At 40.9% G+C, this 12,682-nt stretch overlaps 2 protein-coding genes across 3 annotated transcripts; one reads left to right on the top strand and one right to left on the bottom strand.

Annotated features, from left to right (window-relative positions):
• The first annotated feature begins 162 nt into the window (after positions 1–162).
• mrpl14 (mitochondrial ribosomal protein L14) lies at positions 163–2,215 on the top strand. 2 transcript variants are annotated; one of them, XM_084021963.1, is made up of 3 exons: positions 163–285; positions 617–719; positions 1,327–2,215. In XM_084021963.1, exons 2-3 carry the CDS (start codon positions 640–642, stop codon positions 1,691–1,693), a joined length of 447 nt encoding a protein of 148 aa, XP_083878089.1. In that variant the 5' UTR covers positions 163–285; positions 617–639; the 3' UTR covers positions 1,694–2,215. The 2 variants fall into 2 exon arrangements, with proteins under 2 accessions (XP_083878089.1, XP_083878088.1); XM_084021962.1 differs by lacking the exon at positions 163–285 and adding an exon at positions 357–411.
• LOC311021405 (calpain-1 catalytic subunit-like) lies at positions 1,987–10,796 on the bottom strand. Its single transcript, XM_084021961.1, has 23 exons — positions 10,656–10,796; positions 9,512–9,526; positions 8,696–8,942; positions 8,232–8,301; positions 8,026–8,144; positions 7,823–7,956; positions 7,551–7,719; positions 7,313–7,396; positions 7,139–7,224; positions 6,953–7,027; positions 6,375–6,535; positions 6,125–6,294; positions 5,997–6,008; positions 4,497–4,708; positions 4,353–4,392; positions 4,200–4,265; positions 3,911–3,968; positions 3,721–3,785; positions 3,553–3,621; positions 3,395–3,473; positions 3,193–3,306; positions 3,048–3,106; positions 1,987–2,963 (listed from the first exon to the last, which is right to left on the bottom strand). Exons 3-23 carry the CDS (start codon positions 8,939–8,941, stop codon positions 2,937–2,939), a joined length of 2,115 nt encoding a protein of 704 aa, XP_083878087.1. The 5' UTR covers position 8,942; positions 9,512–9,526; positions 10,656–10,796; the 3' UTR covers positions 1,987–2,936.
• Positions 10,797–12,682: the final 1,886 nt, after the last annotated feature.

Here is a 12,682-nt window from a genome sequence, read left to right as displayed (position 1 = left end):
CAACTTGCTAACCCGACCGGTCCGCCAACTGGAGCCGGAGTCAGTCAGGTTTAGAGCGTGACGTATATATAAGTAGATCACATAGACACACGACACATTCATACGCCATGACCGCTACGTTTTCATTGCGTAGATTCTATCCTGCTGTATTTCTATGTTTGTCCTCCCCGGCGCGTTTTTATGACGTACACGAAAGTAATAAACAAGCAAAGTGGAGTCGTTGGTCGCTTTTACGACCACACACGCTTTATAATTAACAAACCAAAGCGCATCTTATTATATGCGGTAAGCTGTGTTCATTTATTCATATGTGAATGAACGTTGTGTTTATTAGCTAGCTAAGCTAAAGGGCGGTTGGTCGCATGTTGGTGACGCAACGCTTTTGACTTTGGCATGGAGCGCGACAGAAGGGTAACCAGATTGCTATTTTAATCTTAAATGTCGAGGCTTTTTAACACAATCACGTGTATTCGCTGCGAAGACAATAAAACAAACATATTGTGCTCCGTCGTTAGGACTTGTCCGCCCACACTGTGATTGTTAGCTAACGCTAGCGACGTCATTCGTAAACCCTTTAGCTCATTAGCTGCTAACCGTGTATAACTTCTCTTTGCAGCTGGCACAGTAATCGCTGTAATCATGGCTCTCACCCTGCTTTCAAGATCCATCGCTGGGCTCCTGGTAGAGTCATCGTCCTTAATTCATCAGAGGACTTTTAGGTAAGAGATTTTTCTTTTTCTGTCAAATTTTACAGCCCATTTAGAGTTGACAGCAGTGTGATCTGGGTTTGATTACTGTAATTACAAATGGATGTTTGACCTTCATTGTGCCAAATATTGTACGTTCACCTCCTCAAAACACATTATTATTATTATTATTATTATTATTATTATTATTAATATTAATATTATGCTGAAGCCTTATCAGACACAAAATAATACCCAACGCTTAGTATTTTCTGACCTCTGGAGGGCATCCTTGTTTTTATTATTTATTTTATTGCGTTTGTATGTATAGTGATGGTGACTTAACGTTTTGTCTGATATTTTCCATCCACATGAATATTAATTATCCCAGTGAAGTCACTGTGGATGGTGGATATTAAAGCTTATTATTTATCAGGTAGCTACAGCAGTAGTGGATGACTGGTATGTCATTAAATATCCCGATTTAACTTTAAAAGGCACTTTATTCATTGTTAATGATTATTGTTAATCAGCTGAAGTATTTGTCGCCATGACTCACCACAACCAACCTCCAAAAAACTTTTCCCCACAGAAAAGTGGAGAGCTGTCACTTTAACCAACTCACTTTTTGTCTCGTCAGTGTATCCACCGTTGCAGCAGCCATTCAAAAAATGACCAGAGTGCGGGTAGTGGACAACAGTGCTCTTGGAAATACACCTTATCACCGCCCCCCGAGAGTGATCCACGTCTACACCAAGAATGGCGTAGGAAAAGTTGGCGACAGAGTGTTGCTTGCCATTAAAGGACAGAAGAAGAAAGCCCTGATCGTTGGACACAAAATGCCTGGAGAACGCATGAGTCCGCGCTTTGATTCGAACAATGTTGTTCTGATTGAGGACAATGGGAACCCTACAGGAACGAGGATTAAGGTGCCATTACCCACACATTTACGTAAAGTGGAGGGAGATTACTCAAAAGTCCTGGCAATTGCCAATTCATTTGTTTAACGACACCATTCTCTATATTTCACTGTATATTTCACATCTGTTGTTTTCAATAAAATTTAAAAGGAGCATCTCACACCCAGTCACGAGTGTCCCTACAGCATTCTGTTACTTAATGTATGAAACTGACTTATTTGTCAACATGTTTGACATTTCACTGAGACTGCTCTGTGCTTACAATAAATATAACCTTTACCTTAAAGGCATAGCATATGAGCCTCTGCAGGCATTTGAGCAGCTAAATGTGGGTCAAACTCATGTTATGAACACAATGGACAAACGTGAGAATGCATGAACCATGAGGGAAATGTTTATTGAAGGCACAACATACATTCACAACACAAAACACATGACTGGCATATTTTTAAAAGCTGTTAATAACACCATGGTGTCGTGTATAAGGCATTTTAGTATCATGTTAGCCCTGGAAATGTCACTTGAGTGGACTGAAATACAGGATTTCCCATAAATGTGAGGCAACTTCAGTAGCAGGTTCTTTAAACTAAACCTCAGTGCAAAAATAAATTAGATAATTGTCAAACGGAACAAAGACCAGCTGCTTTACTTAAGCTTTGACTAGAAAAATGTGTGTAATATATTAAGAGGCTGAACTTTGGTATGAAAGAACACCAAAGAAAAAACCCATTGACATTACATCAGAACTGTATTGCCATCTATAGGTGAAAGAATGTAACTACAGACTCAAAACTGAGGTGATGGTTTCCTGTTAAACTTCTAAAATCAGGATCAAATGGAACCGAGAGTGCAGAATGATTGAGATAAACTATAAGACTTAACATTTGAAACCATTACAGCACTGTGTTCTTCAGATCGAGAGTGAGATTTTAAAGGACGAGACCGCTAAAATTGTTTTTAGTAAATAAAATGACATTCAAACAGGCAACAAAACTAAAATGTTGATATCTAAAATTGCAGCTAGTGATTGTTGTCATGCACAGAGTCGGAGACATGCTGTTTTTACAGTGACGACAGATCTATGTGGCACAGTGACTCCTTCATACTGTGGGTTTGCATAGTTTTTCAAAAAATTCAGCCGGGAGACACTTGGCTTGATTGGACTTTTGTTCCCGTTATACAGCTATTTGACTACTTTACGTACGCTGAGGTGGGATGTGTTAAAGGATCAAGAGGTCGCTAAGTATGAGGGATCTTTAGGTCTCCAAGTTCATCGCAATCTGCAGGCGCCGTACCGATGCTGAATACTCTCCTCCAGTCGAAGGCCTCTTCAACCACACATTGTCAGGTAAAGCCACTGGCGATGTGAGAAATAACGTTAGATGACCAGAAAAGGTTTAAAAAAAAACGTGTTGAGATTTTGTTTTTAAGCAGAACTCACCTCTGTGATATTCATCTCAGCATCTCCTGACCCCTCCTTGTCAAACTGCTTGAAAGACCCTGTTAAAAGTTTCACAATGAATACATTTATTTAGTAGAATATTCTGGAAACACACACATATAGTAGTGATTACAATAATACTCACTAAACATGGCTTCAAGCTTGACCAAGCAGCAGATGAAGTTGTCGAAGTCGACAATCTCGTCCTCTGCATACCGGGCGACCAGAATCTGGTTCAGCCTGTTGTTGAGTTTAAAACCTAAACAGGACGACAATAAAAGCACACTTATCACCTGTGAGTGTACGGACAGTATTTATGATTAATGAGCATCAAGAGAGGATTATACCTGCTGCCTCCACGGCAAGACGCATCTCATATGAGCTCATGGCCCCGGACTTATCGAGGTCAAAATCCCTAAAAATGACCTGGAAGTCGGAGAGACAAGCATTTAAATCGGAGTGTGAATGCTGCTCCGTTTGATTTTATTATTGAATTAATTCTCACCAGCCACTTCCGGATCTTGTTCCAGAGGATCTGAAACTCCACCAGTCCTAAACGAGCACTACCGTCTTTCTGGTAAACACGGTGTCAAGGCGTCAGACCACACAGCCACTAAGATGCTGAGGAATTCATGGTTTTCATTCATTCATGCCTGATAACTCAAGAGGATACGTCCATCAGGTTGACCATGGTCCTGCATGATTCTATACTGAAGCCGTCAGTCTTCAGATCCTTGTCTGAAATGGCAGAAACACTCATCTGAAACAGTCTGGGCTACAAACCGATGCACTGAGGCTACACAGTAGTGGGAGGTGTGTTACACATGTGCATTTTTCAGTGGCTATGAATGTAAAAAACTCACGTCGGGTGATAACTCGGTTTAGAATGGTCCGAAGCTCGTGAATAGAAATCTCCATGTCCTGGCAAAAAAAGGACAAAAAAGTATATTACTGACTTCATTTTCTTCACCATAACAAGGGTCGTAGCATTTTTGTAGATGTTATAAGCTTTAGATGTTATTTTAAATCCACATAATACAACTATTACTATTACCAACACCATTTTATATGAATAACTTAAGTTGGATAAACAAGTAAAAATACAAACAATGATGCAAAACAGTAAGATAAGAGCTGTTTTTCAGAACTCACCTCTCCTGCTAGCTGGGCAAACATGGACTTGAAAGAGTCATCAATGTCATCTTCACTGATTTCATCCTGTAGGAAAACACACATATAAAAGTATAAGAGTCCTTGTTATTTCCTTCATATAGTAGTATTTGGTCCCATCTCACAGACACGTACCTCATCTTCTAAATCGGCAGAGATTTCATCATCCAGTTCTCTGCGATGGACAAAAGCATAATAGCATTACATTTTAATTTCTACACATAAGAAATACAGAAATTACAGACATTAAAATCACAGAAAAATAAACCCCCCACATACTCTGTTTCTGATTGCTTCTCCGTGAAGACCCTGAGGACAAAGTCAGCCTCCTTACTGGGCTCGTAGGTGGAGGGGACGATGAGGTACTCTCCGGGGGGCAGGCGGAGCCGCGTGCTCACCTCCCGTAGGTTGATGAAGGTCTCGGAGCGAGCGCACGATGAATGGCTCAAAAAGAAATTCTTCTTCAGGTGGACGTTCTGGCAGCCTCTGTACTAGCAGTAGGAAACATGACATGGGTTGAGATGCATGTGTATGGTTTTTTTTTTATTATCATAATCAGCCGTACTGTTAACTCTCAGGACACTCTTAGAAGCCCTTTTTGGTAAGTGGACTATATATAAAAATATTAAATGTTTTTTTTTTTGTTCATTAACTCCAGTCCTACTCATGTATAGCAAATTTGAATTCATTTTTCATAATTTTGACCCTCTAAATACCAATTTATTACAAAAAAGTCACTTTATTGACACAAAAATTCAATATTTTATATTTGATGAATGCAATTTTTTTGTGTGCAGGTATTGTTGGTCTGGAGTATGTCAATGATTAGCAACAAAACTTTATTTGATATATTATTAGGCATATATAAACAAATTTGAATTAATTTTTCATAATTTTGACCCTCTAAATACCAATTTATTACAAAAAGTCACTTTTTTTAGACAAAAATTTAAGATTTTATCGTTAATGAATGCATTTTTTTTGTGCAGAGTATGTCAACGATTAGCAACAAAACTGAATTTGATATATTAATACTTTTTGTGCTATTAAAAAAATACAATAAACTCCTGTTCTGCCTTTAGAAGCCCTTTTTGGTCACTGGATCATATATAACAATATTTAAAAAAAAAATGTATTCAATAACTTCAGTCCTACTCATGTATAGCAAATTTGAATTCATTTTTCATAATTTGGACCCTCTAAATACCAATTTATTACAAAAAAGTCACTTTATTGACACAAAAATTCAATATTTTATATTTGATGAATGCAATTTTTTTGTGTGCAGGTATTGTTGGTCTGGAGTATGTCAATGATTAGCAACAAAACTTTATTTGATATATTATTAGGCATATATAAACAAATTTGAATTAATTTTTCATAATTTTGACCCTCTAAATACCAATTTATTACAAAAAGTCACTTTTTTTTAGACAAATTTAAGATTTTATCGTTAATGAATGCATTTTTTTGTGCAGAGTATGTCAACGATTAGCAACAAAACTGAATTTGATATATTAATACTTTTTAATATAAAAAAATACAATAAACTCCTGTTCTGCCTTTAGAAGCCCTTTTTGGTCACTGGATCATATATAACAATATTTAAAAAAAAAATGTATTCAATAACTTCAGTCCTACTCATGTATAGCAAATTTGAATTCATTTTTCATAATTTTGACCCTCTAAATACCAATTTATTGCAACTCATCTGGTTCAAGCACCTGCTTATATCACCATATAGTTCTATAGTTAAATAAACATTAGTAGTCTGCCTACCTCTTCTGGAATCTGCATAAAAGAAGACAAGAGGAAAAAACATTAATGAGAAACTCTATATAATAATACACTGTAAGTATGAGAAGGACAAAAGTCAGACACTATTGATTTTCCATCTCCGTCCTCACCTCATAAAGAGCGAAGCCGATGGTGTGCATGTCCTGACCTTGGCGCCGGTACCTGCGTCGGTCCTTCTGCATGAGAGCGACTAAGAAACTGCACGCCACCTCGTCATCCTCCGGGTCGTCATCCTCCTCCAGCAGCGTGATCTTGTACTGAGGGTTGATCCAAAACGTGTCTGTGCAGACGGTGCACTCGTTAGTTTCATAGTCTACGCCTCGTCCACGTCAGCGTGTAGACGCGTGGGTCGGGACTCACTGGGATTGTTCCTGCAGCCTCCGGCGGTGCTGCCTCGCCTCCACGCGCCGAAGAAGTTGGTGGTGTTCCAGTGGCCCAGACTGTCCTCACTCAGGGCATCAGCAGTCAAGTTACAGATCTCCAGCCGGGAAAACTGCCTCTTGAATTCACTGAAGGACATCCTGGAGGATTAAGAAAAGGGGTCAGAAACCTGAAAGGGACCTTTTTTAGAATCCACTCTCTCTTTATTGATGAGAGTTAAGTGTTGAGGATTTATACCACGCTCATGCCTTTATGGTAAATATGCAGCTCTGGCTCCCTCTAAAGGTAACAAAATCCACCTAAAGAGAACCTCACTATTTTAGTTATATCTTGTTTGGTGAATGCATATCCCCCCCATAAAAAACAATCATTCTGGTGTTTCGATTTATATTTGGACAGAGATAAAGTAGCCATTTCCCTGTTTAAAGTCTTCATGTAAAACAAAGAATACAAAGTATAATTCCCCTTTAATACCTAACAGACAAACATGAGTGCTAAAGTGTAACCCTCTGAAAACCGAATATAATAGACCTAATAATTCCCAAAATGCTGCTTACCAAAACTCCCCGTCTTCCATCTTCAGATGCAGGTCTTCTCGTTCCGAGGGGTCGACCTCATCCCATTCAGGAGAACTGTAAACACACACAACACGGCAAATAGACCGGAATAAACCATCCAGTCGGGGATAGGACCCTCATAACGGCAGACATCAACAGACGCATGCGGGGCATTTAATCACTCACTTGTCACTCCAGGCACCGGTCCACTCCACCTGACCCCAAGGGTTACGTACTCGGATTAAGCGCTCCATGTTGCCACGGAAATCCACCTACGTGACACACAGAGAGACGTGAGGCGACGGCGAAGGATGATGAATGTTATTCATAATGGAAACGGATTAAAAGGCAAACACAGACCTCCTTCAGGCCGGTGACGGAGTAGGCGTGGCCCTTCACCAGCTTCTTGAATGTAACGGCCTCCATGTCGAAGGCACTGGTGATCTGCATGAATACCAGACCCATAATTACTGCAGCCCAGTATAAATTATACGGGACGTAAATAAACAGAAGTGCTTTTAACGTTATTGGTTTTCTAGAGACGGCGCTACATTGATCCGCACGTCTTGGTGGCGAGCCAGCGTGGTCGGCCACTCACGTCGATGGAGCAGCCCAGCAGGGAGCCTCGGTCCAGGGCTTTGCCGATGATCCTGTGCAGGTCTTTCGGAGCGCTGCGGAGCTCGTACATCTCGGAGACACCGCCCGTGAAGTCCTCGAACCCTTCGGTGGTGCTTCCTCCGGACAGGGCCTCGTAGGAGCCATTCAGCCTGACGCACATAAAAAAAAAACCCACATTCATCACTTACAACGTCCTTTAAAAAAAACCACACATACTCAATTATTTAACAGGCAGGTTCTGTCAACACCTACTTGGCGTACGCCTTCTCCAGGAGTGCACTCCAGAATTCATTGCCCTCGGCAGAATGCACAAACATCAGCTCCCCGTCTTTGACAGGCAGCCTGTCGTCGATCACCACGTCCATCCATTCGCCGAACTGCCAGAACTGCAACGCAGAGCGATAATCAACGACTCCATCCATCGAAAATGACCTTACACTTGATAGGTGACCGACCTGAAAGTGGAAGATTCCAGCGTAGTCGTCTTGGAAGGACTGCCCGTGTGGGACAACCCGATGAAGGAGCCTCTCGTTCAGCGTGAGGGAGCCGATGGCTGCTAAGAGCCAGCAGTCGCCTGCAAGTGAGACGAAGCCTTTCACAAACTCACATTCTGTTTTATTTTACAGTTCAGATCCAACATGAACAACAACAACGGGCTCACCCAGCGCTCCCTGGCAGATGTCCGTTCTGGTGGCGCCACCCACGATGAACTGAGGGTCATCCGTCAGCTCCTATGGAGGAATTAAATGAATACAATCAAAAGGCCAGTCCACGCTTTTTACCATCTCCTTTAAGAAGCCGTTGCTATTCTTGCGTCTCGGTGTCAACTTCCTCCCGTTTGTATGGAGCTACTGTAAACAAATCGGATTAGAGAGCGAAGGGAGTGGTCAGAGAATGCCAGGCGATGCCAACAGCTGCAGTGGTCTGAGAGGATCCTGTCCCTACTTGTCCTATTCTGTCTGAGATCCCAGACATGAGGGCCATATGATATGTTTACTGATGTGTTTCTCTGTTGACGTCCTGTCTCGACTGGCAAGAGTCAGAATTGATAAATATTATAGGTCCAGTTGACGTCCATGTTTAGCTCTGGAGTCTTTAAAACATATTTTAAAGACACAAACTCACTGTGGGCCTCTTCCACTCCACATCCCTAGTTTTGGAGGAGTAGGGGGCGAGCTCCTTGAAGCCCAGGGACGGAGGCTCGGCGGGGAAGTAGGGGTCTTCGAACAGGCTGCCGGACTCCACACAGTCCTGCTTCAGTGCCTCGTAGTCCTGGTTTGAGAAGAGCACGGCCTGCTCCTTGGAGCCCACGCCGTCGGCTCGTAGCCTGTTGGCCTGTATGGCTGCACATATCCCTCCGGCTGGATCCATGCTGGTGGCGGGGGATAAAAATACGGAGCACGCAGTGTTGTCTATAAATAGATGGAAAAGTAATCGGCGGCACACTCTTGTCTCAGGGTTATAGCACGGCAATCAGGTGTGTGTGTGTGTGTGTGTGTGTGTGTGTGTGTGTGTGTGTGTGTGTAGGATAATTGATTCTAAATTATATTCAAAGTAACACAAAATTGAAGGCTTTGACAATTAATAACAAAAAGCAAACTCATGTCAGGTCCTCAATATTCTATATATCCATTTATTATATTCTTTTACTATTATATCTTATTATGAATGTGTAGGTTTTGCAACTTTTACAATTAACAAAAACATGATGAGTATTTAAGGTGATACATTATAATTAGACTTAATATGTGAAATAAAGGATTTAGCATTTTCCCCCAGAATTTAGAGAGATATTATAGATGATATTATAATATTATCACCTCAGTATTCCTAATAGTAAAAGTGAATGTGCTGCTGTGGAAACTTCAGTCAGGTGCCAACATACATTTAAGCCCAGCGGAGAAATATATGAAATATGAACACAACTTAGAAATGTGATACCTTGTCTGCAGGCAGCTGAGAGGGAGAAAGAGACAAAAAAGAAAGAGAGAAGAGAGGAGAGAGGGACAAAAAAAAAGAGAGAGAAGCCATTCACTAATGGTTTACTGGTACAGATAAAGTGCTTTCTCGTCCAAATCATATGTTGTTCTGCAGAAGCCTGCAGCACTGATGGACAGCACCCCGGGGGGTTCCCTCTCTCTCCCCTCCCTGAATGCACTTGCTTTTTGTATTTTTTGCTTTTTGAGAGTTTCAAAACTTCCAGTCAGGCCTCCAGGGAGGAAAGCTTTGTGAGGAATCCAGGGGATCCAAAATAACCAAATATGTCAAAGAAGCCGAGTGTTAAACTTGTCCCTATCTCAGTGCAAGAGAGAAAACAAGCCTGGGTCGTTGGATGAAGTTCTTTCCTCAGCGGGAGAGGAATCCTAATGAGTTCAGTAAACAGTCATGTAAGAGAGAGGGGGGGAGTGGATGGAGCTACAGTGCTGAGGAAAAAATATAATGCCTTAGATAATAAGAGAAGGGTGTGCTGCTGTGCTAAAACAGACTAGTTTTGACAGAAACAACCCTGCAGGCGATGCCATTGTTTACAGAGCCAGTGGCCCCCGAGCCTGAGGCCCATCGTGCTCTTAGAGACAGCAGGAATGCCTGTCTAACACACAGAGAGAGAGGCTACTGCTGGATCACGACCAAAAGGATATCTCAATGGTTAAACAGCTGATGTACGCAGTCCTGTCCTGATGATGTCATCCATAGGACTTCAACCTCAACAATGCCCTAAAGCACCACACAGTCTGACAGAACCCTGAGGTTCCCCTCCACTCTCAAACAGACAGAGTCCCTGTTACTGTTCCTGTCAAAATAAAAGTCAGGCATGTAAACGCAGGCTCGGATTGTTTAGAGCACCTGTTCAGGCGTACAAGTAGGCCCGTCTTAATCCGGTCTAACCCTGCACCCTGCTTCAAACATGACATCTCCTCACAACACTGATCCAACACTGTGTGTGCCATGTTGAATCTGAATGTGACAGCTGGTAACAGTGCGACACCGACATTCAAATCAAACGCACCGGGCCTGCACCCTCAGTAGAACCGTTAAGGTTCTCACACGTGCAGTGAAATGGAATAAAATAAAAATAAAAACTCACCGCCGGTTCAAGTTCACGGCTCCTTCAAAAACAGGGTCGGGTCCTGATAATGGTGTAAATCTGGGAGAGGGGGGGCAGTGGTTTGGTTTGGTAGCCGAGAGTGCGGGTCTAGGTCCAGCCCCTCTCTCTCTCTCTGTTGCTGCACAGACAGCACACACGCTACAGGGAAGGCCAACCCTCCCCTGCAGGAGGAGGGGCCACAGCTCACACCCGGCCTGCGCCGCCACACGCTGCCGCTAGAGGCGCTGAAGGACTCAAATACATGCTATTCAGACAAACACTTTCATTTAAGGTAAATAAAGATTGCACTATGACGTAATGTAAGACTAAAATTACAAACATATTTTTTTAAATATTTTAGCATAACAATACAAACAATTATACAATAGTAAATGCTTCATCACAATGTTAATACATGTCAATTAAAAACATTAAAAACATAAAGCATTTATAAATTACTTTTATCATAAAGGAAAAAAATATCAGTCAAAAAAAGTCTTCTGCAATGCAAAGAGGAATTTTTCACATTTATATGTTATTATAATGTTTTTTCTTAGTGGAATTTTATTTATATTCCCCTCAAAAAATGCATTTAATAAGTAGTAACCTTTCTCCATCAGTAAACGAGCTGACTTTATAAACTACTTTTATCTTCAGCTCACATGTACGTATTAGAAAATAAAGCCATTGAAATAAATGCAAAAGAAACTTAATTGTGGACAGGTCAATTTAAAGTATGATCACTATATAAGTTGTCATAAATTAATTTATCTATAATTGTCAGTATTACAGTGAATATACTGTCATATATATGCATCCTCTTGCAACCTGAAACATTTGTGTCACCTGAAAAATCATGTGCAGTATAACAACTGCAAAGGTCAAAGGTCACATGACAGCAGCTGAGTGTTTTTTAATGTTAAACTCTTAATAATTCATACACCAAGTTTTTTTTTTCGATATGAATATTTAATGTTACAAAAAAGTTGCCCCGATCAATACTTCATATTGAAGAAGCTCCAAAGAGCGTTGTAGCGTTTTTCAGCTCATTGTTTTGGTTTAATGACCTGCTGATTTGACGTTGTAGTTCACTCTCACCACCGTGAATATTGGAAATAAATTCACCAGGTTGACAAAAAAGGACTCCAAATAAATGCTGTTGATGAATTTGTATAGCTGATTTATCTTGAATGTTCATTCAGGTTTACAGTATCGTTTACATACATAATGACAATGATTGATATCTATTAGATGTTTGTTATGAATAAAACAATTACATACATATTTAATCATTTGTAATGCCATGTGTGGCCAGTTTGTAATGCACTCCATCAATGCTAGCATTGTAGTACTGCAATAAAGCAAATAAAAGATGAGACATTACAACTCATGTGCTTTTCATTACAGTGTACAACATTTTTAATGCTGACCACTCACTGGCTAGCAGTAATGGTTGAGTATTTAGTTGAATTTGTACTTACATGACCATTTATGTCATTTGTATGTCATGTGTCTTGTGAAAAGAGGAGGGTTGTAATTGTCAGTTTTGTCATGTCACTCTTCACAAACCAGATCTGTGTGCACACAACAATCAGCGGTTTGTGACCCACCCTTCTTCCTTCTTCCCACAATATAGCCAACTAGCTTTGGAGGCAGCATGGATAATAATTGTTAAAGGGTACTCCCGTATGCCTGTTGGGTAAATATGACTCATCTGTGGAACAGAAGCATCAATTTGGTCTGTTTTCCATTCAGAGGTAATCTAAACAAGGGTGGTTTCACTACCTTTCATGCATATCCGTATGATGTGGTAGCTGAACCAAGCTCCGGACTAAACCAGCTGATGGCTGAGACCTGTTTGACTAAGGATTAGCTTTGCTGTACTGAGCATAGAGGATGTAAGTACAGAATAAGGATATAAAGAGGATATGGGCCTGGCAAACATCTCACAGCCTCGCTATTGCAATGTCATTTAAATCCCATTCTTGCTCCATTTAACACTTGCTTCATGGCATGCATTTAAGCCT

This window comes from Eutrigla gurnardus, assembly GCF_963514095.1.
Source record: "Eutrigla gurnardus genome assembly, chromosome: 11".
Classification (NCBI taxonomy): Eukaryota; Metazoa; Chordata; class Actinopteri; order Perciformes; family Triglidae; genus Eutrigla; species Eutrigla gurnardus.
The sequence above is the reverse complement of the archived record's forward strand: the minus strand, read 5'-3'. Positions and strand labels throughout refer to the sequence as shown.

Bases quoted from the DNA above. Each gene is read 5' to 3' on its own strand.
- mrpl14 (XM_084021963.1), top strand. From the start codon at position 640: ATGGCTCTCACCCTGCTTTCAAGATCCATCGCTGGGCTCCTGGTAGAG. The intron at 720-1,326 runs GTAAGAGATTTT...TTGTCTCGTCAG, and splicing joins ATTCATCAGAGGACTTTTAG to TGTATCCACCGTTGCAGCAG.
- LOC311021405 (XM_084021961.1), bottom strand. From the start codon at position 8,941: ATGGATCCAGCCGGAGGGATATGTGCAGCCATACAGGCCAACAGGCTA. The intron at 8,145-8,231 runs GTGAGCCCGTTG...TCTCACTTGCAG, and splicing joins CATCTGCCAGGGAGCGCTGG to GCGACTGCTGGCTCTTAGCA. The intron at 7,397-7,550 runs GTGAGTGGCCGA...GTATTCATGCAG, and splicing joins TGCTGGGCTGCTCCATCGAC to ATCACCAGTGCCTTCGACAT.